This window comes from Penicillium verhagenii (genome assembly GCF_028828195.1).
Source record: "Penicillium verhagenii strain IBT 33310 chromosome Unknown utg000007l_segment0_segment0, whole genome shotgun sequence".
Lineage (NCBI taxonomy): Eukaryota > Fungi > Ascomycota > Eurotiomycetes > Eurotiales > Aspergillaceae > Penicillium > Penicillium verhagenii.
This window is the reverse complement of record NW_026643171.1, coordinates 2,927,548-2,954,900: the sequence shown is the minus strand read 5'-3', so window position 1 is coordinate 2,954,900 and position 27,353 is coordinate 2,927,548. Positions and strand designations below refer to the sequence as shown.

At 49.2% G+C, this 27,353-nt stretch overlaps 11 protein-coding genes across 11 annotated transcripts; 6 read left to right on the top strand and 5 right to left on the bottom strand.

The window, feature by feature from the left end:
- Nucleotides 1-886: 886 nt before the first annotated feature.
- On the top strand, nucleotides 887-3,833 carry N7466_007764 (TAPT1 family protein; the record flags this gene model as incomplete). Its single annotated transcript, XM_057167153.1, has 2 exons — nucleotides 887-2,524; nucleotides 2,580-3,833. The coding sequence occupies 2 exons, from the start codon at nucleotides 887-889 to the stop codon at nucleotides 3,831-3,833; spliced, it is 2,892 nt and encodes a 963-aa protein (XP_057020194.1).
- Nucleotides 3,834-4,427: 594 nt separating this feature from the next.
- On the top strand, nucleotides 4,428-7,494 carry N7466_007763 (hydantoinase/oxoprolinase family protein; the record flags this gene model as incomplete). The annotated part of the gene is made up of 2 exons (XM_057167152.1): nucleotides 4,428-4,476; nucleotides 4,550-7,494. The coding sequence occupies 2 exons, from the start codon at nucleotides 4,428-4,430 to the stop codon at nucleotides 7,492-7,494; spliced, it is 2,994 nt and encodes a 997-aa protein (XP_057020193.1).
- Nucleotides 7,495-7,738: 244 nt separating this feature from the next.
- On the bottom strand, nucleotides 7,739-8,943 carry N7466_007762 (S-methyl-5-thioadenosine phosphorylase; the record flags this gene model as incomplete). Its single annotated transcript, XM_057167151.1, has 3 exons — nucleotides 7,739-8,136; nucleotides 8,218-8,727; nucleotides 8,832-8,943. The coding sequence occupies 3 exons, from the start codon at nucleotides 8,941-8,943 to the stop codon at nucleotides 7,739-7,741; spliced, it is 1,020 nt and encodes a 339-aa protein (XP_057020192.1).
- A 243-nt stretch (nucleotides 8,944-9,186) lies between these two features.
- On the bottom strand, nucleotides 9,187-10,737 carry N7466_007761 (6-phosphogluconate dehydrogenase, decarboxylating; the record flags this gene model as incomplete). Its single annotated transcript, XM_057167150.1, has 1 exon — nucleotides 9,187-10,737. The coding sequence occupies one exon, from the start codon at nucleotides 10,735-10,737 to the stop codon at nucleotides 9,187-9,189; it is 1,551 nt and encodes a 516-aa protein (XP_057020191.1).
- Nucleotides 10,738-11,108: 371 nt separating this feature from the next.
- Nucleotides 11,109-12,368, top strand: N7466_007760 (sugar phosphate isomerase/epimerase family protein; the record flags this gene model as incomplete). Its single annotated transcript, XM_057167149.1, has 2 exons — nucleotides 11,109-11,642; nucleotides 11,709-12,368. 2 exons carry the CDS (start codon nucleotides 11,109-11,111, stop codon nucleotides 12,366-12,368), a joined length of 1,194 nt encoding a protein of 397 aa, XP_057020190.1.
- Nucleotides 12,369-12,600: 232 nt separating this feature from the next.
- On the bottom strand, nucleotides 12,601-14,515 carry prnC (delta-1-pyrroline-5-carboxylate dehydrogenase prnC; the record flags this gene model as incomplete). The annotated part of the gene is made up of 4 exons (XM_057167148.1): nucleotides 12,601-13,729; nucleotides 13,788-14,149; nucleotides 14,205-14,312; nucleotides 14,375-14,515. The coding sequence occupies 4 exons, from the start codon at nucleotides 14,513-14,515 to the stop codon at nucleotides 12,601-12,603; spliced, it is 1,740 nt and encodes a 579-aa protein (XP_057020189.1).
- A 758-nt stretch (nucleotides 14,516-15,273) lies between these two features.
- On the bottom strand, nucleotides 15,274-17,208 carry N7466_007758 (proline permease PrnB; the record flags this gene model as incomplete). The annotated part of the gene is made up of 5 exons (XM_057167147.1): nucleotides 15,274-15,636; nucleotides 15,712-16,514; nucleotides 16,589-16,711; nucleotides 16,775-16,927; nucleotides 16,995-17,208. 5 exons carry the CDS (start codon nucleotides 17,206-17,208, stop codon nucleotides 15,274-15,276), a joined length of 1,656 nt encoding a protein of 551 aa, XP_057020188.1.
- Nucleotides 17,209-18,721: 1,513 nt separating this feature from the next.
- On the top strand, nucleotides 18,722-20,217 carry N7466_007757 (proline dehydrogenase family protein; the record flags this gene model as incomplete). Its single annotated transcript, XM_057167146.1, has 2 exons — nucleotides 18,722-19,311; nucleotides 19,368-20,217. The coding sequence occupies 2 exons, from the start codon at nucleotides 18,722-18,724 to the stop codon at nucleotides 20,215-20,217; spliced, it is 1,440 nt and encodes a 479-aa protein (XP_057020187.1).
- Nucleotides 20,218-20,725: 508 nt separating this feature from the next.
- On the top strand, nucleotides 20,726-21,778 carry N7466_007756 (putative proline utilization protein PrnX; the record flags this gene model as incomplete). The annotated part of the gene is made up of 1 exon (XM_057167145.1): nucleotides 20,726-21,778. The coding sequence occupies one exon, from the start codon at nucleotides 20,726-20,728 to the stop codon at nucleotides 21,776-21,778; it is 1,053 nt and encodes a 350-aa protein (XP_057020186.1).
- Nucleotides 21,779-22,264: 486 nt separating this feature from the next.
- N7466_007755 (Zn(II)2Cys6 transcription factor) lies at nucleotides 22,265-25,040 on the top strand (the record flags this gene model as incomplete). The annotated part of the gene is made up of 5 exons (XM_057167144.1): nucleotides 22,265-22,347; nucleotides 22,437-22,568; nucleotides 22,637-22,902; nucleotides 22,955-23,675; nucleotides 23,735-25,040. The coding sequence occupies 5 exons, from the start codon at nucleotides 22,265-22,267 to the stop codon at nucleotides 25,038-25,040; spliced, it is 2,508 nt and encodes an 835-aa protein (XP_057020185.1).
- A 269-nt stretch (nucleotides 25,041-25,309) lies between these two features.
- On the bottom strand, nucleotides 25,310-26,709 carry N7466_007754 (BUD22 family protein; the record flags this gene model as incomplete). Its single annotated transcript, XM_057167143.1, has 2 exons — nucleotides 25,310-26,398; nucleotides 26,470-26,709. The coding sequence occupies 2 exons, from the start codon at nucleotides 26,707-26,709 to the stop codon at nucleotides 25,310-25,312; spliced, it is 1,329 nt and encodes a 442-aa protein (XP_057020184.1).
- Nucleotides 26,710-27,353: the final 644 nt, after the last annotated feature.

The following is a 27,353-nucleotide window of genomic DNA, read 5'->3' as shown; positions in this document are numbered from 1 at the left end:
CGTCATCCCCGAGGATTTACCGCAGTGGGTGACTCGGACGAACAAGATGTCCGAATCAGTCCGATCGGCCTCGGGGCTTGCCCTTTCTCCACATTTCCCACTCACATAGATCTTGATGACAGTGAGATTTATGTCGCAGCCTTGGAGGCTGAAACATTTCTCGATCAGTTCTTATTCTTGACTCAGCGAATCGTTTCATTTCCCCGCAAAGAGCAACACCATGTAGGTAATCCAGGGACCAGGGTTAAGCTGATCGGGTCCACAGGCTCCGATAAGCCCATTGATGTCCAGTGGTGGAGCTTATCGAACATATGTCGATGAGATCAATTCCTCCGAACACCGAATGTCATTATACCGATGATCCACATTAAAGACAAGGCTGAATTGATCTTTCTGGAACGTGAAAAAGGACTGCAAATATTATAATGCAGCTTCTTCTGGCAACTACTATGATTTCCATGTGAGTCGCGTGACCTGACCCGCTGATGTATACGGTCATGTGACATCTTCCATTGTAATCTGTGCCTGAGGCGCAAACAACGGCTGCAAGCTGCGATGCCAGATAATAAACTCCGCTATCTTTAAGCTCTCAAATGTTACCGGTCGCAACCTTGAAGCTGCTCAACTACAGTTTTCAGCCCTTTGCATTCGACAATGTGAACTGAACTCATGTGACTACCTAGCTCACTATTCAGAGATAATCGATTTTTTTTTTGCGTCTAGCGTTTTGACCGCCCTTTCATCCAGTGCCAGCCCTTAGTCCGATTGCGCCTTAGCCCGTACGCCAGCTCTCGAGTATGCATCCTCACCTAGGGTGAACCGACCCACCACACGAAAGGAAATAATATTTCTCGCCATTAATCACAATTATCCAGTACCAACCACGATGAGTCCTGCAGCGGAGGATAGCGAGTCGCCTCCAGGTCAAGTCGGGGTCAATGGGAAGCACAAGCCGACTGAGCACGCAACACCAACGAGGGCGCAGAACGGCGCAGAGGTACACGATATGCATGGATTGGCACCTGAATTACCAGAGCAAGGTCTCGGGATTCTCCTCGAACATTCCGAGAATGATTCAAACGGAACTAGTCGAATGTCTGTTGTGAACGTTTTTGAAGGCCCGAAGATCAAAGCAGCTCTGGCCGAGCTCGCCGAAGGCGCGTCCCAGCGTCCGATCGAAGACAAGGTGCTCAAGTTGTCGCCCGAGAAGATCCAAGAGCTCACATCGTCACCGGAGTCTATACCATATCGTGCCGAGGTGCCGGAGATAAATAGTGGGAGGAGGGTATTGTCGGAGAACCTTCGTTCGTTGCAGGGTCCAGTTGACCGGCCATTGGAGAGCCGAGATGTGACTCTGCATCCACTGAGCGAGGCTCCCTCGTCCCCGGACGGCCCCCTCAAAATCCGGCGCTCTAGCAAAGATCCAAGTTCGGATGAATTGCATGACTCGGCTAACCCACGACAATTGAACAACGGTACCACTCGAAGTCGACCGCAACCATTCCGGACATTTTCCACTCCTGTATCTCAGCGACCAACGCTTTCAACACCTAACATTGAGCGACTTTCACAAACATGGGCATCTCGTTCAAAGCAAGATCGCGACTTGAAAACCCAACTTGCTGCGTCGCCTTTGATTACCGAAACGCCCTTAACCTCTCCCATTCCATCAATTCCTCTGCCTCCCGCCTCGATACCCACATACCTTCAACTTGAGCTGGCCTCCGGTCGTCCATCGCCGTTGTATATTCATGGAAATGACAATGAATTCCCCTACGAATCATCAAGTGCGAAAATAGAACGACTGATGAACTTCCTGCTCCTTCCGCCAGTGTTAGAGCAGGCCATCGGATTTGGAAGTCTCGCATGCCTGGACGCATGGCTTTACTCATTTACAATTCTACCTCTACGCTTTGTTAAAGCCTTGTACATTCTCTGCGAATCCTGGGTCATGAACTTGGCTGCGGAGGCTCGGTCCTTGTCGAAATTCGTTATCAATGGAGCTGGGCGAGTCTGGAGAAGAAGGAAATACCTGCCAAAAAGGCTTCGTGACAGACGCGAAAGCGAATCTGATGCCACTCCTCGCCTGCCTACTGGGGCAATCTCACAAGAGCCACAACGACACACAGAGCCATCAAAGCGAAGACACCGCACCTCCGAATCTCGCAGACATCACCGAAGAAAGAAGTCGATGCCCTCTGCTCTACTTCCTGATGACAAAGCCGATATCCTTACGGGCCTCCTTATGATTACAACCTGTTGTGCATTGATGTACTTCGATGCCAGTCGTATGTATCACTGGATCCGTGGACAAGCGGCGATCAAATTGTATGTGATCTATAATGTACTAGAAGTCCTCGATAAACTCTTAGCTGCGCTTGGACAGGATGTGCTCGAGTGCTTGTTTTCAAGGGAAGCTCTTGAGCGCCGGCCCAATGGGCGAAGCAAAATCTTTCGACCATTCTGGCTCTTCTTGTTGGCGTTGGTATACACAGTTGCGCATTCGATCTCACTCTTCTACCAGGTCGGTCTACCAAAAATATCTTTACATAATTCAGCCAAGCTAATTCTACTCACAGGTGATGACCCTCAATGTGGCTGTGAACTCCTACTCGAATGCACTCATTACACTTCTGTTATCCAACCAGTTTGTGGAGATAAAGTCTACTGTCTTTCGCAAATTCGAGAAAGAGAATTTATTCCAACTCACTTGCTCTGACGTTGTTGAGCGATTTCAGCTTTGGCTGATGCTGACCATCATTGCATCGCGCAACATTGTGGAAACGGGCGCTTTCAACTTCATTGGCCTTGGTCTAGCTCCCAGCTTCTCCGGAAAGTCCACAAGCACGAATAGCACACCATTATCTACTCCTCCTCGGACTGCTTCATCGATCCTACCTCAGTCGTTCACATTCTTCCCATCATCCATTTTGTCCCTTAGTCATGTGAACTCTTTTATTCCGACCCTCGCTCAGGTCTTGGGTCCCTTCCTCATCGTCTTGGGATCTGAGATGTTTGTTGACTGGCTGAAACATGCCTACATCAGCAAGTTTAACAACTATCGACCTGCATTATATAATCGATTTTTAGATGTGCTCGCGAAAGATTACTACACGAATGCTTTCGCAGGCGGCGACCACAACATTACTCGCCGCCTCGGACTGCCCGTGATACCTCTCTCCTGCATTTTCTTCCGCGTTTCCGTTCAGACTTATCAGATGTTCCTGGCTTCTCTGCTTCCCCACTATCCATCTTCTACCTCTGTGGTTTCAAGTTTATCCACGATCCAGAATCGCCACACAGCCGTCCCTCTCCCATCCGCCCCACCGCTCAGCTTCGCAACAATTCTACCCAACGTCAACATCCTTTTCCGCAAGGTCTTGGAGAATGCGATTCCTTCGCCTGCTCAATCTGTTCAAATCTTCACTGTTGTCCTTCTTCTCACGACTTTCATCGTGCTCTTGATCTTCAAACTTATTCTAGGCATGGGCTTGCTCGCCTTCGCCCGCTCCCGTTATAGGAAGATGAAAGGCATGGAATCCGAGCAACGCAAATCATCCCGTGTCTCTGCACACCCGCATTCCCAACAGGACAACTCCAGCGATGCTGCACCCGCACCCCGGAAAGATGACTTCACTGTTGAGGGAGGTCGTCGTTCTGGGGTTTGGGGGATGGTTGAAGTCGGTGACGACAAACGAAAACTGATTTATGGTGACGACATGGAGGGACTCAGGCGGGTGAAGGAGAAAGAGGACAAGGATAAAAACAAGGACAAGGACTTGAAGATTGATCATGTCCAGAGATATGAAATGGTTGCCAAGAAGATCTGGTAATGTAATATTTTGTGCTGTACAGGGGGTATGTTTAGGAACCTTGGAATCACTTGCATATAGTATGTACGAGCTTGGGATCTGTGAGATCGATGGTGTTAATTAGGTACATATAGACAGGCTGAGAACCTGGCATGCGTGCCTAGTTGATAGCCTGATACTCTCCACATGTATCCTAAATATCGTATAATGGGATGGCATCTGGAGTCTAGTCTCCTTATATGTAACACCAAGTATTTGCCAAACAGGGAGCCCCTGTTAATTGGACATCTGGAAAGGCCTTCGATCTTTGCCGGGAAATTATGCAGAATAGGACAGTGAAGACACCCTTCTTTATCTCACCATTACGACTCAACATTTTGAACGCAGATTTCATCGACTATACTGTACCTATCGCGCGATTGGATGGTTGCGACCACCTGGACACTGATAGCTACCCCGCAGCAGCTGGAGGGAAAACTCCAATTGGATTATATGTTCGGCCGTGAGGGGTCACGATAGCGTCAGATGACTTCAGCCAAGGGAGCAGGCTTGGTCTGTTCATTGGAACGTTCCGAGTATTGACTTGAAATTCAACGATATTATCAAGTGCCAAGTATGGAGAGTGTCACCAGCCACAAATACCGCATTGGAGTTGATGTGGGAGGTATGTTGTGCACTTGTCTTGAAGAAACCAATCCACCATGATAGAAGCCTAATTTGACAGTTTGCAACCGCAGGAACAAACACCGATGCTGTTCTCATCTCGCTCGATCCCATCTCCGTGCTTGCTTCTCACAAAGCACCAACAACACCGGATGTTACGACCGGCATTACCAATGCCGTCCGCGCAGTAATCGACGAAGCAAACATATCGCTATCATCCATTGGATGTGTGATCATTGGCACAACTCACTTCGTGAACGCTGTTGTTCAGCGCGCACCATCATTGCGACGTGTTGCAGTCATCAGGCTATGTGGTGGTGCCGAGGAGGGGTTCGGTCGTGGGATCCCTCCGTTCATCGATTTCCCTTCAGATCTTCGAGCCTCTATCCAGTCGCCTCATATTTACTTTTGCAACGGGGGCTATCAGATCTCTGGAATTGAAATCAGTCCCTTGGAAGAAGCGGAGATAGAACGCATAGCTATCGAGCTGGTCAGCAACAACACATCTAATGTTGTCATTTCGGGCATGTATGGTCCGTTAAACAACTCACAGGAGATACGGGCAGGTGAGATATTGGTGGCGACTATGGCCAAGCATGGACCATTGAGTTTGAAGCCAAGAGTCACGCTATCGCACAAGGTTTCCGGTCTTGGATTCCTCGCGCGAGAGAATGCGGCGATCCTGAATGCAACTTTGCGACCATTGGCGGAGAAGACCATCTACGGGTTTCAGAGAGCAATGAAAGATATTTTTCAAGGGAATAATTACACGCTTTACTTGACTCAAAATGATGGAAGTGTCTTGTGTGCATCCGAAGCAGTCGAGCTACCAATTCGAACTTTCAATTCTGGTCCAACGAATTCGATCCGTGGCGGCGAGCTCCTTTGGAGAGCCGCATCTGAAGCTGATGGAGCGAAAAAGGAGGATCGAACCGACCCTCTTGTCGTTATTGATATCGGTGGAACAACATCTGATAGCGGACTATTGCTTCCGAACGGGCTACCACGCATGAGCTCTGTCATGAGTCTAGTTGGCGGTGTCCGTACAAATTTTGCTCTTCCTGCAGTGGAAAGTATTGGTCTTGGGGGTGGCTCCATCATTCGCGGCGTGGAAAATGGAGAACTTACTGTTGGTCCTGAGAGTGTGGCTCTAGAACTTCTTCAAAAAGCAAAGCTCTTTGGAGGAGAATATCTTACGTCCACCGATATTGTCGCCGCCTCAGAGATACACTGCCCAACAGGAAATAACCCATTTGAAGGCATGGGTCAAGCCGAGCGGCTTGTGGACGTCACTGCAGAGGTAGTGAAAAAAGCTCAAATTGCGATGAGAAAAAAGATCGAAGAGATCGTCGATAGAACCAAGATCCAAAAAGGTGACGTCGATGTCTTGATTGTGGGTGGAGGTGCGCCCATTATTCGGACTGATGAGTCATTGGCTGGGGTCCGCATGGTTCGAAAAGTCAAAGGCGGCGAGGTAGCTAATGCCGTTGGCGCTGCTATCTCACGGGTCTCGGGTGTCATTGATACTGTCGTTGACACTTCGAACCAGACTATCAAGGAGGCCCAGGATGCTGTTGTCAAAATTGCCATTCAGAAAGCTATTGAGAATGGAGCAAGAACAGAGACTATCCAGGTTGCCGAAATCACCATGTTGCCCATCCAATATGTGGATGCTAAAGCACGCATTGTCGCCCGAGCGGTTGGGGAGTTGGATGTCATTTCTCAAACAGAATCATCAAAACCGTTGATTGATATCGCAAGCATGGAAGGGGACTCGCAGGAAATTGGTGTCAAGAGCACCGATCAGGAGTGCCCAGAAGAGAGAGTGGACATTGAATCCTACCTTCCCGAGATCAAAGATGGCCAATGGATAATTTCTTCGACTGATCTATTATTCATCGCCCAGGGATGTAAGATTCTTGGATGTGGCGGCGGTGGTGATCCCTACCAGGAATACCTCAAAGCCAGGGCTATAATTTCTCGTCATCCTGGAACAGTCAAAGTTGTTTCAGTCGATTATCTCCCTGACGAATCGTTGGTCGGCTGGACAGGATGCATGGGAAGTCCTGAGGTCAGCATGGAGCGATTGGAGAACGATGAATGCTTAAAGGCACAAGAAGAGCTCATGCGGGTAACTAGAAGCCCGCCAGTTTCCGGATTTCTAGCATTGGAAATTGGTGGTGGCAACGGGGTCCTTAACTTGGGTGTCGCGGCCCATTTTGGTGTTCCTTGTCTAGATGCAGATTACATGGGACGAGCATATCCCACATTCTGGCAAGTCACGCCTAACGTCTACGGTTCCCCTAGTGGTGACGCTCTGGTCCCAGCCACCATTGCCAGTGGAGATGGAACATTTATCACAATGACGAAGTCACGTACAGATAGATTGGTTGACAAGGCGCTGCGGGCCGCCTGTGTCGAAATGGGATGTCGTGCTGGAAAGGCTGGGCCACCAAAGACAGCAGCTATAGTAAGGAAGCAAGCGATTGCTGGTACTGTGTCCCTTGCCTGGTGGATTGGGCGAGCTGTTGCTCTGGAAAAGACTATCAACGAGAAGGCACAGGCTATTGTGGATGCAGTTGGCGGCTCCAAAAGTGCGGCAATACTTGGCCATGGCAAAATTATGAGTGTTGAGAGGGTTCTAAAGACCGGGCATACTTATGGTGTTTTGAACGTGGATGGAGCTTCAAGTGATGGAACGAAGGCTACCCTTAGGATCCCATTCAAGAATGAAAATGCCTTTGTAGAGGCAGTTTCTAATGGCCAATCGAAGATATTGGCATCGGTACCGGATCTCATTGCTGTTATCGACGCCGAGACCGGTGCAGGTCTCGGGACCCCGGAATATAAGTACGGGTTGAAAGTTATCATTGTTGCGATTACTGCTTCGCCTCGCTGGACAGACACCGAGAGGGGTATGGAGCTGGGGGGACCGGGATCAATGGGCTTTGATGATATTAAGTATGTCCCTATTGGGAAGTACAGCATGCCTCGCAGCGTCATTGATGTCTTTGGTTAAGTCAGTCATTTGCACCCGACCATAGCCGTGAATTGTGTCGGACTCGAAATGGGATTCGTGAATGAAGTCCACGGGTCTACAAGTTAGAGACATTCGATTATATTAAGACCAGAAACTCTGCGTGTTTAGGTCTATGTCAATATGTATGCTTCATGTCCTTTATATCCATCCCTTAGTGTATATCCCGGTGTACCAAAAATGCGATCATCAAAATGTGAGCCAAAGCTTCATGATAGACTTAAGTCTATTCAAAGTAGCCGGGGAACAGCCAGTTCAGCTTCTTCTTGGCTTCAGGGCCCCAGTTGGGCTGGGAAGTGCTAATTCCAAACTTAACAGAACCAGCCAAGTGCTTGGCGTGAACCAAGTCTGAGTGCTCGTCGCTAGCCAGAGCGTCGAGAACAGCGGTAACGAAACGGCGGGCGTTGTCAGCGTTGGCCTTCATGTGGCCCATGACCATCTCAACGGTAACATCGGCAGTAGACTCGTGCCAGCAATCATAGTCGGTAGACATGCAGATCATCTGGTAGGCAATCTCAGCCTCACGGGCGAGCTTGGCCTCGGGGAGGACAGACATGTTAATCACACTGCCGCCCCAAGAGCGGTACATTTTGCTCTCGGCGCGAGTGGAGAACTGGGGTCCCTCTGTAGCAGATATGATGATTAGCCGAGGCTCGTTAAAAAAAGGAATTTAAGAAAAATAAGCTAAAGGCTCGGTATACGTACCCATGCAGATGATAGTGCCGCGGTCGTGCAACACCACACCGTCACCCTCCAAGCTGTGTCCGCACTCGCGCACGACCTTGGCAATACCCTCATCGAAGGGGTCGCCGAAAGGAACGTGCGCAACCATACCGCCCTCGAAGTAGGTCCATGGCCGCACGCCCTTGGTACGGTCAATGATCTGGTCGGGGATGACGAAGTCGCGGGGCTTAATAGCCTCCTGCAGACTGCCGACAGCGGAGAAAGCAATGATGCTACGGACACCGATGGAGCGAAGAGCAGCGATGTTAGCACGGGCAGGGACCTCGTGGGGAGCGATCTGGTGGTGGGGGCCGTGGCGGCTCAGGAAGGCAATAGCGACAAGCTTATCATTGTGCTTGCAGTGGTGGTGGAGGATGGTGATGGGGGAGGAAGGTTCGCCCCAGGGAGTGGTAATCGACAGCGACGCAACCTGGGTGAATCCAGGGAGCTCACGGAGTCCAGTGCCACCGATGACGGCGATTGGGACGGAGCCTGGAGAATTCGAGATTGTCAGCTTTGTAACCAAGTGGGGTGAGGCCCGTGAGGGGCGGGCGCTCGGAGGAAGACTAGTGAGAGGCTTTAGGGGAGATACACACCCTCGTAGGTGGTAGGAAGAGCAGCCATTCTTTTAGCGAATTGTTTTGGAGACTCAATTCGACGAAAAGGTGAGATCGAGGAGAGTTGACGAAATCCCGCGACCCAACGCATGTTCTTGCGTTTAAATTTCAACGTTTGCTGCCCCGCTCTCCCATTGGACCCTCGCCCCACGTGTACCTGAGGCCGGCAATTGCCAGAAATTACGAATCCCTGGGTTGCACTTGCCACCAGTTGACTACATTCGAATTGTTCTCTTTTCAAATATTGTCAAATTCGCATGCGTGTTTCCAATCTATATGTCTATCTTGTCCACTATCAGGTAGGACTGCAGGCTGGGCCGCTGGGGTAACTGTTTTAAGCCACCTTCCACTCATAGTGGTGAGGCCCCTTCATGACGGGACCCGGATCTTCACCCGCAATACCCGGTTTGTTATAGCAGTGTGCGCCGAAGTAATCCATCTGGGCTTCCATGAACTTGGTCGGTAAGACCAGTCCACCCTCATACTTCAGATAATCCAATGTGGCAGAGATCGCTGGCATGTACTGATCGGACTTGGTGCCTTCAATCACAATATCCTTCAAAGCATCGAAGCTATTGTGCAGCTCCTGCGAGACCGTATCAATGAATTTCATATTCGACATGCTAGTCTTGCCCGATAGTGGCGGTTGCAACAGATCGGCAATGTAGTCGGACTGAATAATACAGCCCGCACGCCAGATTTGAATACAGTTACCCAAATCAATATTCCAGCCTTCATCATCAGAGGCCCGAGAAATCAATTCCAGTCCCTGACAGAACGACGATAGGAAGGAGCTGTACACGGCCTTGCGCAATTTCTCAATGGTAACCTCATGAGAACTCTGCATATTTTGAATAGGATGAGGCGACGGCATTTGGAGCTTTCGAGATGCTTGAACTCGCTCTTGACGGTTTCCACTGGCAATACGCATGAAGTGGGCAGCTGCTAAAGTAGGACAGGATACATGACGTGCGGCGGACTCCATCAGGCACCAGAGAGGTGTACCTTCGGTGCCATCGTCATCTTGGACCACCTTGTCGAGGACGTCATCGAGGACGAATCCGTTATCACCAATTCCCTCGCCATTTCCATCGCCATTTGGTGTTCTCTTTGTTCTCAGGATATCCGCACCGATATGAATCAAGAAATTGCCGCGCAATTCGCCGGTAGAGTCCCACTGGGCGAAGACATCGCCGATTTGCTCGTAACCCATGCCTAGGCCGTAATGCATGTAAGACCATGCCTCAGCAAGTGCAGACAGCATTCCACCTTCAATCCCGTTGTGGACCATCTTGACGAAATGTCCTGATCCGCCTGGGCCAATACGGGTAACACACGGGGTGCCACTTTTAGGGTCCTTGGCTGCATATCTCTCGAGCAGGGGCATGACCAGCTTCATGGCCTCGGGGTCTCCACTGGGAGAAAGACTAGGCCCACGACGAGCGGACTGGTAACCACCAGAGACACCAACACCGATCCAAGACACGCCGATCTCCTTGCATTCTTTCTGGCGGCGCTCCGTTCGGCGGTAATTCTCATTTCCGCCATCTAGAACAATGTCGCCTTTCTTCAGGTCAGATTTGATCATGTTGAGAACTTGATCGGCGGGATCGCCATGCGTGACGGAGAACATAAACAACTTGCGTTCTCCACCTTCAAGGCTTTTGACGAATTCTTTGATGTTGTAGAATCCAGAAATCTTGCCCTTGACATCGTTGGCACTTTTAGCCCAGTTCGTTACTTTGTCAACGTTTGATTTATCCACGTCAAAAACTGATACGTCGAGACCCATCTCGGAGAAGGCGAAAGTCATCATGGATCCCATGCTACCTACTCCAATCACGCCGATGCGCTTGAATTTCTTGATTGGGTCGGTCTCTGGCATGTTGGCGGTCGAGTGAGGTGAATAACTTCGAGGCTGTCCGTTCAGCAAAAGGAAAGCCTGGTGTGTTGAAAGTTTCAAAATCATATACTGAAGCTGGAGTGTTTTAGTTTGATTGAAATGAAGTTCTCGATTCGCGTTCTTGAACGACAGTTTGTGGCAACTGGTTTGTCATGCCAGGCGAAATCCATATTGTCAAGATGTGCTCAGTGGCGATTACGAAGGCAACTATTCACCTACCACTTGTGCAAAGAGGACCTAGTAAAGAACTATAGAAATTAATTAGCCACATTTGATAATGAAAATAAGCTACACACGTGGTTGGGGCTTATGATACACAATGACGAAAACTTGCCTTTCAACATTGCATCATAATGTACACACGACCAACCCCAACACATCCAACACCATCCAACATTATAGAATTTCTGCCTACCATGGCAGCATATTCTCTTTTGAATGATTCAATGATCAGACACGCAGTCAACATTTACCACACTGTAGCGGCCGGTAAAATGGCACCAATAAGCCGTCAATCGCTACAAAAGATCCCCCTGTCTTACGCGACCTGCTCAATCGGCTGTGGCCCCAACGACACGCTGGCACGCAGACTCGAAGCAATCAGCACTGCAGGATTCATCTCAATCGAGCTTTCTTTCCCGGATATTCTCGAGTTTGGCACACAACTCCTCGGATACCAGGTCCAGCCGGATAATTACTCCGTTTTATTAGGCGTGGCCCGGGATATTCGACGATTATGCGATGCGAACGCGTTGACTGTAATGATGTTGCAGCCATTTGCGAATTTCGAAGGATGGCCGCAAGGTTCGGCGGAGCGGGAGGATGCTTTTACGAGAGCGAAGGGCTGGATTGAGATTATGAAGATTGTGGGCACTGATCTTTTACAGGTATGTCTGTGCCAGTGAAGAAAACCAAAAGAAAAGGAAAGACTGATGTATTGGACTTGACAATAGGTCGGAGCAACCGATACAAGCGAAGAAAAGATTTCTACCTCCCGCGAGGCCATTGTCTCCGATTTGCGTGAGCTAGGCGGCATGCTGGCAAAGAACAATTTCCGACTCGCTTATGAAAACTGGTGCTGGTCCACGCACGCACCGGGCTGGAAAGAAGTATGGCAGATCGTCCGGGACGTCGATCTCCCCAATGTGGGTCTCTGTCTGGATACTTTCCAATCATGTGGAAGCGAATGGGGCGATCCGACTACTTCTTCAGGGTTGATCGAAGATGAAACGGTGGATCAACTGAAAACAAACTGGAACTCCAGCATGCAAGAGCTAGCAGCCACTGTGCCTGGCGATAAGATATATTTGCTGCAGATCTCGGATGCGTATAAAGTGTCGCCTCCGCTGGAAGACAAGGTCATTGGGGGCTTGCGGCCGCGTGGTCGCTGGAGCCATGACTTCAGACCCATGCCGTATGACGGTGGATATTTGCCGATTGAGGACTTCGCACGGGCGGTGCTACAGACTGGGTTTAGGGGATGGTTCTCTATGGAGATCTTTGATGGGGGGCCTGATGGCAAGGGGAGGAAATACGAGTTGAATGAATTTGCAAAGAAGGCAATGGACAACATGCAGAAGCTTTTGGACAATTGTGCTACAGAAGCTCGTTGATGGTAAGATCTGGGATCAATGGAAAATATTCAATTTCGAGAAATATGATGTACAATAGACGATGTCGCCGTTTTAAGGTAAAATGTGAACAACCCAGAGAGAGAAAAGTCCCAAGTGGACTTTTCGCGAAATGTAACAGTAACGCCAGTTTTCAAATGCAGTAGACGCCATGATATCATAAGGCATGCAGTGCTAGAAGCAAGAATGCGCGAGAAAGCATATCAACTTCAGCTTAGTTTGCGTTGCTGGGGTAAGCAACAGTGTAGGTGGGGACGAACTCCTCCTTGACAGATCGCAAGCTCACGAAGCGCGAAAGAAGGTTAGCGCTACCGGCCTTGTCATTGGTACCACTGGCACGGGCACCACCGAATGGCTGCTGGCCAACAACAGCACCGGTGCTCTTGCAGTTGATGTAGAAGTTTCCAGCGGTGTTGCGGAGGGCATCGTCGGCCACACGAACGGCCTCACGGTCCTGAGCGAAGATGGAACCAGTCAGGGCATAGGTGCCAGTGGTGTCGATCTTCTCACAGATCTTGACGAAGTCAGCCTCGGTGGCGTCATTGTAAGAGTGGATTACGATGATGGGGCCGAAGAGCTCGCGCGACAAGAGCGGGTGGTCGGGGTTGGAGGTACGGTACACGGTGGGGGAGATGTACCAGCCCTTAGAGGAGTCATAGGTTCCACCTGCAAGCAACTCAAGCTCGGGGTCGTTCTTTGCCTCGTCGATAACGCCAGCCAGCTTGTTGAAAGAGCCCTCGTGGATGACGGGGCCGCAGAAGTTGGTGAAGTCGGACGGCTCGCCAACCTTCAGTTGCTGCACCTCAGCGGCGAGCTGCTTGGCGAACTCGTCGGCAATGGAGGATGCAACATAGGCACGAGAAGTGGCGCTGCACTTCTGACCCTGGAACTCAAAGGCACCACGCACGGTCTGGACCACGGCATTTTGGATATCGGCCGACTTGTGAATCAAGTGGAAGTTCTTGCCACCGGTCTCGCCAACAATGCGAGGGTAGCTGCGGTATTTGCCATCCGCCACACCCTGCGAGATCTTGCCATAGAGCATACGGAATACATCCGTGCTGCCGGTGAAGTGGAGAGCGGCGAATTCAGGGTGACTGAGAACAGAGCTGGTCACCTCCTCGGCCTCACCGGGCACAAACTGGATGACATCCTTGGGCAGACCAGCCTCGAGAAGAATCTGGTGAACGAGCCAGTTGGAGGCAATGGCGGAGGGTGAAGGCTTCCAGATCACGACGTTACCCATCAGGGCCGGTGCACCGGCCAAGTTACCACCAATGGCAGTGAAGTTGAAGGGACTAATAGCGTAGACGAACCCCTCAAGAGGGCGGTACTCGAGGCGGCTATAAACAGTCAGTACCAGCACTCAAAACTTAGGGTGGTTCCACGGAGATTGCTTACTTCCAGACACCAGGAGAGTGGTGGACAGGCTGCTGTGCGTAGACCTCTTCGGCATACTTCACACCGAAGCGGAAGAAGTCAATCAACTCAGCAGCCGAGTCAATCTCGGCCTGCCAGGCATTCTTTCCTTGCCCTTGCATAGTCAAAGCCATAATATCATAGCGGTACTTTGTTGAGATCAAATCGGCGGCCTTGAGGAAAATGCTAGCACGCTCAGCAAAGGGGGTCTCGGCCCAGGACTTGCGAGCAGCCAGAGCTGATTGAATGGCAGCATCGACATCAGCCTTGGAAGCATTGGAGTAGGTTGCAAGAGGAGCGTGAGTGGCCGGGTTGCTCTGGGTGAAGGTTTGGGAGTTCTTGATCTATTGACGATCAGCATACTGTGTGCCTGTATAGAATCGCAAATTGTTATAGTACCTCTTTTCCAGCAACAACAAGAGGCACATTGAAAGGAGCCTTGCTGTTGACCGAAGCCAAAGCCTCCTCAAGAGCCTTGCGATCTGGCGACCCGGGTGTGTAATGTTTCTAAATATGCTTATCAGTATATAATTTCGTTGTCGAGATTGTTCAAAAAATATTCCACTCACGTTCGGCTCATTGTTAATCTGGGGCACCTTGAAGGTCGCGTAAGTGCCCATCAAACGCAAGCTCGAGCTAGGAACGCGGCATGCAAGCGACTGCCAGCGAGAGAAGGGCTGCGCTCTGGCACGCAAAAGAATCGACTGCATTGTGTGTGAATTCAAGAAGCTGAGAACAAAATAAAATCCAAAGCGCTTGAATTGGAGATATGAAGAAGTGAAGTTCGAATTGGAGAGTTAAGGAAAAGCTTGAACGCGGGGTACATGTGAAATGACCGGCTACCGGCGGTAGCTATGGCCTGGGAAGCTACCAGTACCCTGTACACTCCTTGCATTGGCTTCCGTGGGCGGCGAATGAGAAGCGGCCGGCAGCAGTCCCGGGTGGGGCAACCGGGCCGGAGCTCAAGCTCAAACTGACGTTGATTGGCTGATTCATCAGGATCTGCGGAGTGGAGTAACTCACGCCGTACCCGGTACGAATCTAGATAAAGATTATAGAGATAGGAAGTAAGTACTACAATATAGCCAATCTTGGAATTAACATCTCGGATTAGAATAAAGTCAATTCAGTATGAACCTCAGACCTCTGAAATAACCGACTCTTGCCCTAAAGATAAGACTGATAACGGTTCTTAGGGCGGATGTGCTGGGTGTCTACATCTTAGTCAAACAAACATAGTACACTCCAACCATTTCCAATCTCTTGTACTTAAATATGTGGTAGGTGGATTAGATTATCTCTATTATTTGGTCAAAGTAACTCGAAGGTAGGTAATAGAAGTCAAAATAATTTTCAAAGCCTAAATCATAGGTATAAATTGTATCACTCCAGATCCTGTCTGGGCTTCTAGTACCAAGCTTGACCTAGCTCAAGAAATAGTAGCCATCTATCTATACACATGTCTCATTTACGCAATCCACCACCAGACGCGTTCCAGCCAATTGCGGGGTTGTGGCTCAACGTCTAATTCACACATGCGATCAATCTCCTCTTTGCCAGAGAATATATCGACATCCGCAGCCGGAACCATCCAGGGTGTCCGATACCAAATCTTATGTCCAAAATACAATGCAAAAAAGATGGCGAAGACAATATAAGAAACCAAGAAGCCCGATGCTGTAAAAGAACCAGGGAAGAAGATAGTGTAGCCATTAGTGATTGCCAACAAGGAGACAACCACGAGGGCATAGTAAGTTCCATACGGTTGGAATGGAGTCTTGAATGGTCGTGACTCTAAAAGCCCATGGAAATCAAGAGCCCGACGGAAGCGCTGTACGGGCGTGATGTTAGCAGTCTGTTTGAGCAGCAAGAGAGAAAAAGAAAAGAGGACTTAAGGATCACTCACGAGATAAGCGACGCCAACAAGAACCCAGGATATAAATCCTCCAACTGTAGTGATGTTAGTGAACCAATAAAACACATCCGATCCTGAGCTTGACAGGTTCAGGAAAGCAAGAAGTCCAATGGACCAGGTTATTAGGACCGCAGCATAAGGCACACCGTTCTTGCTGCAACGAGTGAATACCTTGGGCGCTTGGCCCTGGCACGCAAGAGAATACAGTGTCCGCGAACCGGCGTAGACCCAGGAGTTACCGGAAGACCAAGCAGAAAGAAGAATGGCGGCGTTGATGACGTGATTGAGGCCACTGATTCCAGCATTCTGGATGCCAATCACGAATGGACTGGCACCAGCTCCGGAACTACCACTGGCGACACCCTGGAGAAGGCTCTTGTCATTGTATGCAACAGTGATTCCAATCACAAGACTTCCAAGAACGTAGAACGCAAACAAACGGTAGATGAATCGGTTGGTGGCTTTGGGAATGTTTCGACGAGGCGCGACAGCTTCACCAGCGGCAGTGGTGATCAATTCGGGAGAGAAGATGAAGGAGAAGCCAGACTTGATCAAGGCAGTCCAGAAGGCCAGGAAGCGACCGGTATTCACATTTGACACCAAGTACGGCTCTTTGAATGCACCTGGGTGCTCCCAGTAACGGAATCCCAGTCTGTCATGACTTGGTCCTCCGCCAAAGAACAGAACGATGCCGAGAATGATGAGACCGATGATAGCAATGATTTTTAACGATGCGAACCAGAACTCGGCTTCACCGTACCATGACACCGCGACAATATTGAGGACGAGAATGACTGTGATGGAAACACTTTGGTAAGTTCATGCTCTTGGCTAGCGACCGAGGTGATCCAACGAAGCCTTGACTTACCAAGAAGAATAATCGCGATCCATACGCCGACGCTAACATTCATTGGCCAATACTGTATGACAAGCCCGGCTGCTGTGACTTCTGACGCCGTCAACATAGAGAATGAATACCAATAGTTCCATCCTATAGTGAAAAGCATCAGTATTTACCATGCAGAGATGGGAAGGTAGGTAGACTAGAACATACCAACAGCGAAGCCGATACTTGGCTCGGTAAATCGGTTGATCAAATAAGGTACAGAAATACCGCGTACGGGTAAGTAGGTTGTCATTTCACCCAGCATGTTCATAATGAAGTAGACAACAGTTGACATGACAATGTATCCCATGAGAAGTGGTGCTGAAATTCACTGAAGTTAGCATCAATCAAGAGATTCAGTTTGTTCAAACTAGACCGGATCACTTACCTGGTCCAACTGTCGATAATGTCGAACCACTTCCAACGAACAAGCCCGTTCCAATACAACCACCGAGAGCAAGAAATTGGATATGACGCGAGCTCAATCCGCGATGCGTTTGCCCATCATCGAACCCTTCTACCTCGCCTTGTAGAGTCTTTGGTTCATTAATGAATTCCAGCGGGGACTTGCCCTCTTCCATCCCCTTGGGTGATGGCTCCATGATTTTTCAGCAAGTAGAAGAGCCAAGACAGTGTTACAAATAAAGAAGAACGAGAAAAAGCAGAAAAGAAAGGTTATCAGGTATGGCACTGGCCAAAGTTATAAATCAATTCATACAGGTACTTATGGATGGACAATCTGGGGATATGGTTTAGAATATAAGCCACGAAGTGTAATGTTCAATTAGTGCATACACATGAAAGCGAGATAAGAGAAGGCAAAAAAAATTAGGAAGAAACAGAGTTCCAGCATACTAGTATTTGAGACATGCGGGGAAATGGGAAATCTCTGCCGACTGAACGTGGCCTCAAGAACTCAATTGGCTGAGTTGCCATGGTAAGAATCACGCATTTGCACGGAGGATGACAACAAACGCTGCAGGTCGGGCCGTTGTAAGATCCGCGGCTCTTATCGGTCCTCCACATGCCTAATCTCGGGCTCGGAGGACGTCCTATCGGTCGATTCGGTCCGTTGAGAAATTGATGAGGTTATCTAATGTCAAATAGGAATGGATCCTGAGACTAAGCTTAATTCCCCCTGTGCCTGAATACCAGCCTTAGGACAACATATATGTATCAGTTTTGTTTTTCAAGTGCCAGGGATATTAGCCCCATCTAGATCCCAGCTGAGAAGGATGTGCAACCGCTTCAAATCGCCATCTGGGAAGTTCTGTGGATCTATATGGGGATACGGGGTAACATCAACTCAAAAAATGGGGATTGAATGCGTGGGGGAGTTTTTATGAAGTAATAGAAATTCGACCAGGAAGCTAAACAATTGACTAGCAAAATTACGAAAAAAAAATTTATTCATGGCCTGAAGGTTCAGGCCAAAGGGGTCCAAAAACGTGACCGCTAGCTCCCGGTGACTAATCTAGCACCGGCCCGGTCAACCTATGCAGTGGCCCGTGCAGCCCCATATCAGTATCAACCGGCCCGTATCAAGTGACACCGACACTGCCCAGTATTGGTCGAGAAATTCCTATCGGTAAGGATCTGAAGGGCACATGATGTGTTCATGCAAGTTACAGTTCAAAGGGCAGGCTCTAATCTTAGTGGCGATTATGCTATTAAAAAAAAATACCTGTTCCAATCAAAGCTAGGCAAGTCAGTCCGAATCTCAATAATATAGAGTGGGGTTATGTAGACCGGGATCGCCTGCAATTGTTCGCTATTTCTATACTTGATGGATACTATTCTTTTAGTCACAAGGGTCGATTTTTCACACCAAAAATATGGACGGATGTAAACTGCCGGTTGGTCATTATTATTCACACCGTACCGGTCCCAGGCGCTTGCCACCGGCTCTTGCCAATGTACACGATTTAGTATGGTTATCTTTATTAGTACTGTAGCAATCTTTATCTTAAACCCTGTCTGCTTTCAACCTTGGATCTGATATTCACTTTCCCCAAACAACCTCAACTCTGCTTCCTTTCCTGTCTATCACTTCTCCATTACCTATCCACACAACTACAACAACTCGAATCTACTACTATCGCCATCACCGTATCAATGAAAGCTGCTCGTGCAGTGCGGGTGCCCCGCGTACAGGCAACCAGCCGCGTCAACACTCGACTAGTGAGCGGTACAGGCAACGTTAAGTCATCCGTTGCTGCCGGCGCCGCAACTAGTGTTTGGCAATCTCAATCTCAAACCCAATCACCAACCCCACGCAAGGCTTTGAATTCGCCGCTTGCCAAACTCCCCTTGTCATCTGTTCTGCGCTCGCTGCTGGTGCTGTCAGTCTCGTCTTCTCCGATCTTGCTCAAGCCTTGCATTTATACTCTATCCTTGTTGGCGCACCCTCGCTCTGCACTGTGGGATGTCTCCAAGAACCCGCTGCTGAATTTTATGGTGAAACACACCGTATATAAACAGTTCAATGCAGGAGAGAATAAGTCCGAGGTTCAAAGGTCCATTCAGAATATCAAGGGTCTAGGATGCCGAGGTGTTCTGCTTGGTTATGCTCGTGAGGTGCTGGTTGGAGAGAATGCAGATGCCCCAATAGATGCGAAGGCTGCTCTCGCTGAAATCCAGATGTGGTTCGATGGTACTATGCGTACAGTCGATATGGCCCAAGAGGGGGATTTTGTTGCTCTCAAGTAAGTTGCCTTACTAGCTGAGAACGTTTTGCAGTGATACTAACGCATTATGTCAGATTCACCGGTATGGGTACCGATGCCCTTAGACTCCTTCAAAAGGAAGCTGCGCCAACCGAGTTTATGGATGCTTCTATCCTGAAGGTGTGCGACTTGGCAATCTCCCGAGGTGTTCGTCTGCTCGTCGACGCCGAGGAGCAGGCTGTCCAGCCCGGTATTGAAGAATGGATCATGAAGTACCAGAAGTACTGCAACTCTCAGACCCCCGGCCGCGCCATCTTCTACGGTACCTACCAGGGATATCTCCGATCAACACCCTCCACTCTGGCCCGTCACCTCGAGACTGCTCGTGCCGAAGGATATACATTGGGTGTCAAGCTGGTTCGCGGTGCTTACATGAAGACGGAGCCTCGCCACTTGATCTGGGCTAAGAAGGAGGAGACTGACCAGTGCTACGACGAGGTCGTTGAGGCTCTCTTGACCCGGAAGTACAACTCCATGATGCAATCCCCTTCAACCGACCCGTCTGTTCAGTTGCCGCCCGTGAATGTGATTATCGCCACACACAACCGTGAATCCGTCCGCAAAGCCCACGCCATCCGCATGCAGCAGGCTGCCAACGGAGAAGATTATGGTGTCGATCTTAGCTACGCACAACTCCAGGGCATGGCTGATGAAGTGAGCTTGGAACTTCTCCAGGGTTTTGAGAGTGCCGAAGCTAGTGTCGGTGCCACACCAATGGCGGCACCCAACGTTTTCAAGCTTTTGACTTGGGGTTCCGTTCAGGAATGTATGGGTTTCCTCTTGCGCCGTGCCGTCGAGAACACCGAGGCCGTTGGTCGCACCAAGGACTCCCAGCTGGCAATGTTCAGTGAGTTGAAGCGCCGGATTGTTGGAGGCAGCAAATAGAGAGATACCCCTTTGCATATGTTTTGCATGGATCTATTTTCATAGCTTCTTGATTAGCGGACTGCTTGCTTCTCATTCTTCTTTTCCTTTTTGTCGGCTGGGTATCCTTGAACTCCAGGGGGCTTGCTCATTGCCTTTGCGTACTGGGATGCATTTATGAAAGGCGTTCACGTTTTATGAGTCATGTGTCTTATTGATAGATATCGGTTTTTGCTAAAATGGACAATTCCTATCTTGATCACCATAATCCCAAGTAAATGATTCGGAAGCTCCTTCCAGTTGTGGAGACGCGCTGTAGAAACTAGGCCCACCCGGCGCCTGCAGATGTCGGAGGCTCTATCCGCTTCTTCCCCCCAGTCGCGGTTCTCCAAGCCGACCCCTCACCCTCGGGCCTCGTCGATTTTCCTTATTGATCCCAGTCTCCCAATCCAAATAAATCAAAGTATCACCTTCCATATCTCCTCCGGAATTCAATCAAGTCCTCATACTCATCCAATTCATCACCAAAATGCATATACTCTCAGAACCAAACGTGTCGCGTATCTTTCGCAGCTTGACCCAAAAGCAATGCCGCGACTTCATCAATGTACTAAGCTCCGCACTAGTGGGGTACAGCGCTGAATGCAAGCCAACGGTCCTAGCATCAGAGAAACTGATTCACCAGCCATTGCGAACTGTTTTTGCAACCAAAGCGAATAATTCATGCATTTTCATGCCAGTCTCGGATACAGCCACTACCGCTGTGAAAGTTGTCACGGTCGGAAACAGCGGCATTCAAGGCACAATCAATATATTCTCACCAGATGGTCGACTACAGGGTCTCCTCGCTGCGGCAGAGGTAACAGCGTTCCGGACAGCCCTTTCATCAATGACACTCTTTGTACGATGCAACTCGCTCCGGAAGGAGAATATTCTCGTGCTAGGATCAGGTCGTCAAGCTGAATGGCATGCTCGACTTGCACTGCTGCTTTACCCAGAGTTGATCCGGCGGATCACTTTCATTAATCGGGGTCGCCAACGGCTTGACGATATGGAGCGCGATGTGCTGGGTGAGCTACGAGACCGTTATCCAGATGTTTCTATCAGCACCTTTGCGAAGGAGGGTGCGACAGACTATGACGAGAGGCTTCTTCGTGAGCTACAGGCTTCTGATGCAATCTTCAGTTGTACGCCTTCAACAGAGCCAAACTTTAGTTTTGATGCGCTACAATCTGCTCCAAAGCAGCGTTTTATTTCGCTTATTGGCTCGTACAAGCCGCATATGCATGAGATAGATACAGAGACGCTGCTTTCTGGTGGAGGTAAAGTCTATGTCGACTCCAAATCGGCGTGTTTGGAGGAGTCCGGGGAATTGATTACGGCTCAGGTGACGGAAGACCAATTGGTGGAGATGGGGGAGATGCTGAGTGAAAAGGGGCCTTCAGAAGACATTAAGATTCCAGATGGCTCCAATGTTGTATATAAGTGTGTGGGAATGGGTTTGATGGATCTCGTGGTTGGAAAGAAGTTGCTCCAAGTTGGAAATGAGCAGGGGCTGGGAACACACGTTGATGGATTTTAAGCTTGGAGTGGATGCTAGTTACTATGCACGTCACCCCGAACCTTCAATGTTATGAGATTCTAATAAAATGTTCCTATGATTACCTAGAACTATGTTAATATTTTTTTTGCCCTTGTACCGTATACGAGTAGAATTTACTAGTACTCATTGTACTAAATCTACGTTTTAACGTAGACCGGCACTCAGCCGGGCTTCAGTGGAGAGGAACACGACCAAGGGCAAAGTCTGCCAGGATGCGGGGCCGCGAACCGTGGGAATCGTTATCAACCCCCGATAAGTGCCACTCATTTCGTTTTCCGACTTCCCTTTTCTCCGAATTATTTCCCCAGATCAACCCTGTTCTTCAACCTGGAATTGATTCACTTCAATATACCACTCAGGTGGCCCAGATCTACGGACTCGATTCCTGATCCGTCTCCGCTTTCTCCGCCCACCTTCTCCGCAGACGATGCCCGGCCGACCTCGACCTAGTTGACGACGCCTGTCATGAACGACTCGACCTCCACTCCTGCTCCACAGCAGAAGCGCCAACGTGTGGCCGAAGAGAATCGCAAACGAGCAGTGAGAGCGTATGCGGACCCTTTCTTTTATTCACTATCCAGAACCGACCGTGCATCCTCAAGAGTCTCAGACTGCTAACACCCCCGGGCTTTTACAGGTGCGATGGCTGTCGCAGGGTGAAAGAAAAATGTGAAGGAGGCGTACCGTGCCGTCGATGCCTTCGTTATCGCCGGCAATGCAATTTTACTCATATTGATCCTGTTGAGAAGAGCCGGTCAACATCTGTTTCGTGAGTTGTGGCGGTGTAGGATTGGCCTTTCGAGAATGCCATGTGCTAACATTGGAATGCGGGGATAGGCTTATTGACCGTGCCGCTTCACTGAGTCACCATGAAATCGCCGAGACAGAGCGCGTGCGCTATATGGAGCGCATCCTGTCATACTATGCACCTGGTCTCACATTCGATATTCAATCGCTGCGCCAAGCTGCCGAGGACTTGAAGAATAAGCACCGAGACACAGAGTCAGATGCGCTTTCAACAAAGGTGGATGCCAATGAGCTGGAAGATTTGGCCATCGATGAGGAGGACTTCACAATCAAGGCACTTCCAAACAACACAGCTCGTAAGTGCTTTTCCTTGGAAGTATAGGCTATCGTCACTAAATTTGATGGCAGAGTATTCTGGTGAATTTTCATATCTGAACTTCTCCATGAAGATTCGAAAGAAGATTGACGAATGGATGAAGACCGCAGCACCAGATGCTTCCTCTGAAGTGGAACCGTTTGAAGATCGATGGCGGGCCACTCAGCTTCAATCAGGGTCATCCTTAGTATCATCATCCATTACATGTCTTCCTCCTCGCTATGTTGCCGAATTCCTGGTCCAAATATTCTTCAAATATGCACAGACAAACAACTTCTACGTTGAGGAGGACTGGCTTTGCGTAAAGTTGAACATTTGTTATACCAATCCCTCAAGCTTGTCATCTGACGACGCCGGTGCCGTTTGTGCAATTCTGATGGTATTAGCTGTCGGAACCCAATTTGCGCACATGGAGTCGCCTACTCCAGTCAATTGCCTGCCTGTAGATTCAGAGGCCAATCAAGATCACCACTTCTCGGAAGACGAAGTGGGTCTAACATTTTATCAGTTCGCATCAAAATTGCTACCAGATATTATTGCTACGGCATCTGTACGCAGTGTACAGGCTTGCCTCTTGATTGGCACATATCTTCTTCCACTGGATACTTCTGGATTATGTTACACATACTTTGGTCTGGCACTCAAGTTAGCCATCCAGAATGGGATGCATCGAAGGTACCATGGTGAAGGCCTCTCAGCTCGAATGACTGAAATGCGTAATCGGGTTTTCTGGACATCTTACACTATTGAAAAGTTAGTCACTTTCCATCCCCACCACCTATCTCAATGGGTATACTAACGAATATTTATAGACGCATTAGCATCCTTCATGGTAGGCCTGCATCTTTGGCAGATGCAGATGTGGATGCCCCGTTCCCTGTTGATTTTCCTGGGCTGATGCCAGCGACACAACAGTCAAACCACACAAATATGGTGACATTAATTACATTGACCTTGAAACTTGGTCAAGTATCCAATGAAATTTCGTCTTTACGAACATGTCGCAAGGGTCAGCAACAGGATTGCTTGGAGCGACTACTCAATATTCGCAAAAACCTTATTGAATGGTGGTCAACATTACCTGAGGAAACGAGCTGTCGAGACCTCAACCCGGCGGGTCCATTGTTTAGGTCAAACGTACATCTCAAGCTCGACTACTGTTTGACGCGGATTTTCATTGGACGTCCTTTTCTCTTCAGCAATATTAAGGCCCTACAAACACCCAACCTCCAAGCATTCAAGGGCCCATCGGGAATCTCCAAGATTCGAACTACTCTGGTCACTGACTGTGTAGAAGCAGCCTTAGAGATCATTGATCTGTGCCGCCTACTTCGAGATGAAACTGGCCTTGCTCGTGCTTCTTTCACCGAATTTAGCTCGTGTCGTGCGGCACTGCTAGTTATTTTGGCTCAAGGACTGACCAAACGCACTGAACGCCTCGGTGCAGCTTTGGAACAGGGCGTATCTTTGATTAAGATTATGTCAATGGGTGTTGGATCTGCCCGATCCGCCGTTAGTGTCATCGAAGCACTCGAACGTGCGATCCGTCGCCTGGAGATGTGGAGTGAAACCCAACAAGCTCAGAGTAACGGCGGCAGCCTTGAGTCCGCCTATGATCGTTTCAAGAATTGGGAGATGCTGTGGAAAACCGGGCCGATATCCCCCAGTACGGCCTCGCCTTGGGAGCAAAGGGATCCGCAGGCCGGCGACGGTCTCGTTCTCCCGCAAGGCCTCGCCTCTCACACCCCAGCCCCCCTTGGTATCGATGCTGTTATATCCGGTATGCCCATCACACCCTCCAATACTGCTCTGGCAAACAATCACAATGGATCCGACCAGACTCTTGGTGAGCCAAGTCATGAAATGCTGAATACTGATATTCCTGATTCTGGTGTTCCTTCCGACGCATTTTCCCTATCCCATGAGCCACTTTCACAGATGGCTCATTTCGGATTTGACCATTTTGTCTCGAACTTCCCACAGGAACTTGAGGAGTTTACCGCACTTCCATGCTTCGAGCCGGATGGCCAGGGAAATTCTGCTGCCATGGTTGGCGCGGAAATGCAAACTTCTACGGGCGGTACAAATTCGCATTGGTTACAGTTCATGAATGAGTAATAAGCTACTTCTTGTTGATCTTGCTGTTTTAGCCTGCGCCTTCCTCCTGGTTGTCCTTTTTTCAATATACCATATGCTGCAAGACGGTGGGTACCGTGGGGTTCTTTTGCGTTTGGGCGAGGTTCTTTTGATTATGCTATATATGCTACCCAGAAAGTGATACTCTTACTATGTTCTGCATCATATCAGAAAAATTTCGTAAAAGTTTCCATAAACTTGCTGTCGAAGCAATATTGAATGCCTTGGTATCATAAACCTTGAGAATGCTCCTAATCGAATGTAACCTTCTTTCCTGAGAAAACAGCAGCAGACTGTTCCTTCTGCTTGAGCTTTGCTTCCCACGAAGGGTGAAGAGGTCCCGTGTTATCCGCATGGATCTTGTCCTTGTGACTAGAGAAATCGCCAGCGGCACGACGTTCCTGTCGATTTGACGGCCTGGCAGGCTCACCACTAGCGGCACCACGTCCACCCCGATAACCTCCAGCACCGCCCGCAGCACCAGTGGCCCCCCTCTTGGAATCCCATCCATTATCTCTGTTGCGTTTTTGGTTCTGCTGTTCTGCCTGCACGTGGTTCGCCTTTTCACCGTACTTCTTCTCCCACAGCGCACGGCGCGCTTGTTGACCCATACGGTTCTTGCGCACAGGTGGAGCAGCAACCTTTTCGACATCTGAGGCTTCTTCTTCGGAGCCAGACCAGTAACCGCCATTCATGAGAGATGGGAGGAATGTTGTAGTCTGTGCTGGAGCCTTGCTTGCCTTGGCTTTCTTGGGTGGTGGTGAGGATTCGTCGGGTGAGAAGTCTGGAGATGGTGAACGAGATACAGAGTCGGAGATATCATCGGCAAGGCGGTCGTCATTCGCATCCTGCTCGTCATCTGATTCCTCTCCTTCGGATCCAGAACCTGGACCCAACCGCGCATCGAATTGGGAGAAATCTTCAACTCCGGAGTCGTCGTCACCTGATATATCCATATCGCCAGCCCGAGAGACCCGCAAGTCTTCGTTTCCGGACTCGGAACCAGATACAGATTCCTGCTTTTGTTTGCGCGCGGGCTTCTCGGACTTCTCTTTCGTGGTCGCATCCTTAGCTTTGATTGTGTCTTGCTTTCCAGCAGGAAGATCCTCTATTCCCAGCAGTTTCCGAATTTCAGACAAGATTGTAGTCACCACATTCTTCACCGGGGTGGCTTTGAATAGTCGCGCCAGGATATTGGCCTCCGCAGTACTCTTGGGTCCCTGGGTGGTAATATTCTTTGCCTCTGAAAATTCTTTGAAAGTGGAGTGCTCTGCAATGCGCTTGGTTCTTGAAAGCTGCTTGTACAGGTATCGTTCGGCGGTATTTTGGTAATCGAGTTTCTGGAGCGCAAAGTTGTGAGTATATGAAGTTCTCAAATTCTCAAATTCAAAATTCATTGGAAATTCTATACCTTCAATGCATCCACTTCCTCCGCCAGCCGCGCCAAGGTTATCGAGTCATATGGCTTGCGAGCTGTCTTTTCGCGGCGGCTGAGCTTTTGTCTCTCGAATCCCCGGGCAGTTTTCATTCCTTTGATTATGATTTGTACGCTTTGGTCGAACTTGTTCGTCAGTCGCACGGCTTTCATCGAAAGCTTGCGGGTGTCGGACGAGGAAGGACCGTTTGGATCGGAGAGCTTGCGCTTCGGCATATTGGGCGGGCGACTGGTATGCGAATTCTTGGTTTCGAAAAGGCGAAAAACGAGAAGCGTGTCGTTCAGACTGGGTTTTTGGATCTCGGTGGTGGTCCGGACTTTTTTTTTGGAGCGGATCTTTTGCCAAGTCTTTCCGCCTAGTCTGTCATCCCGGGTGACCCATTTGCGGGTATCGACCCATTCTGCTTATACTGGGCCATATTTAATTTTATGTTCGTACTATGTATGTACACACGTTATATAGTAGTGGGCAATACCCTAACTTCAGTGCAGTTTAAATGGCTTACTTCCGGCACGTTCGCGATGTCCACTTTACTGTTGACCTACTAGGGGCGCAAGGATTGTCGATCTATATGTAGTTGACGGCTATATACTTTGAGTAGTTATAGGAGTTTAATATAGAAACAGGTGAGCTGGATCCTAAGACAGCTCGGCCTTTTTTAAAAAGGGATTCACAACCCTAGAGGCCAAAAAAACAACCCTTTTATTACTAAGTCTAGTTTTCTGTCCTGCGCACTATTTCAATTGATATTCCAGATGTCCGAACTGTCTTCCTACCAGTTGACCTATTCTCCTGGCTATGATAGCTATCCTCCTAACTCTCTTTCTTACTCTCTTCCTAACTATCTTTCTAACCGTCT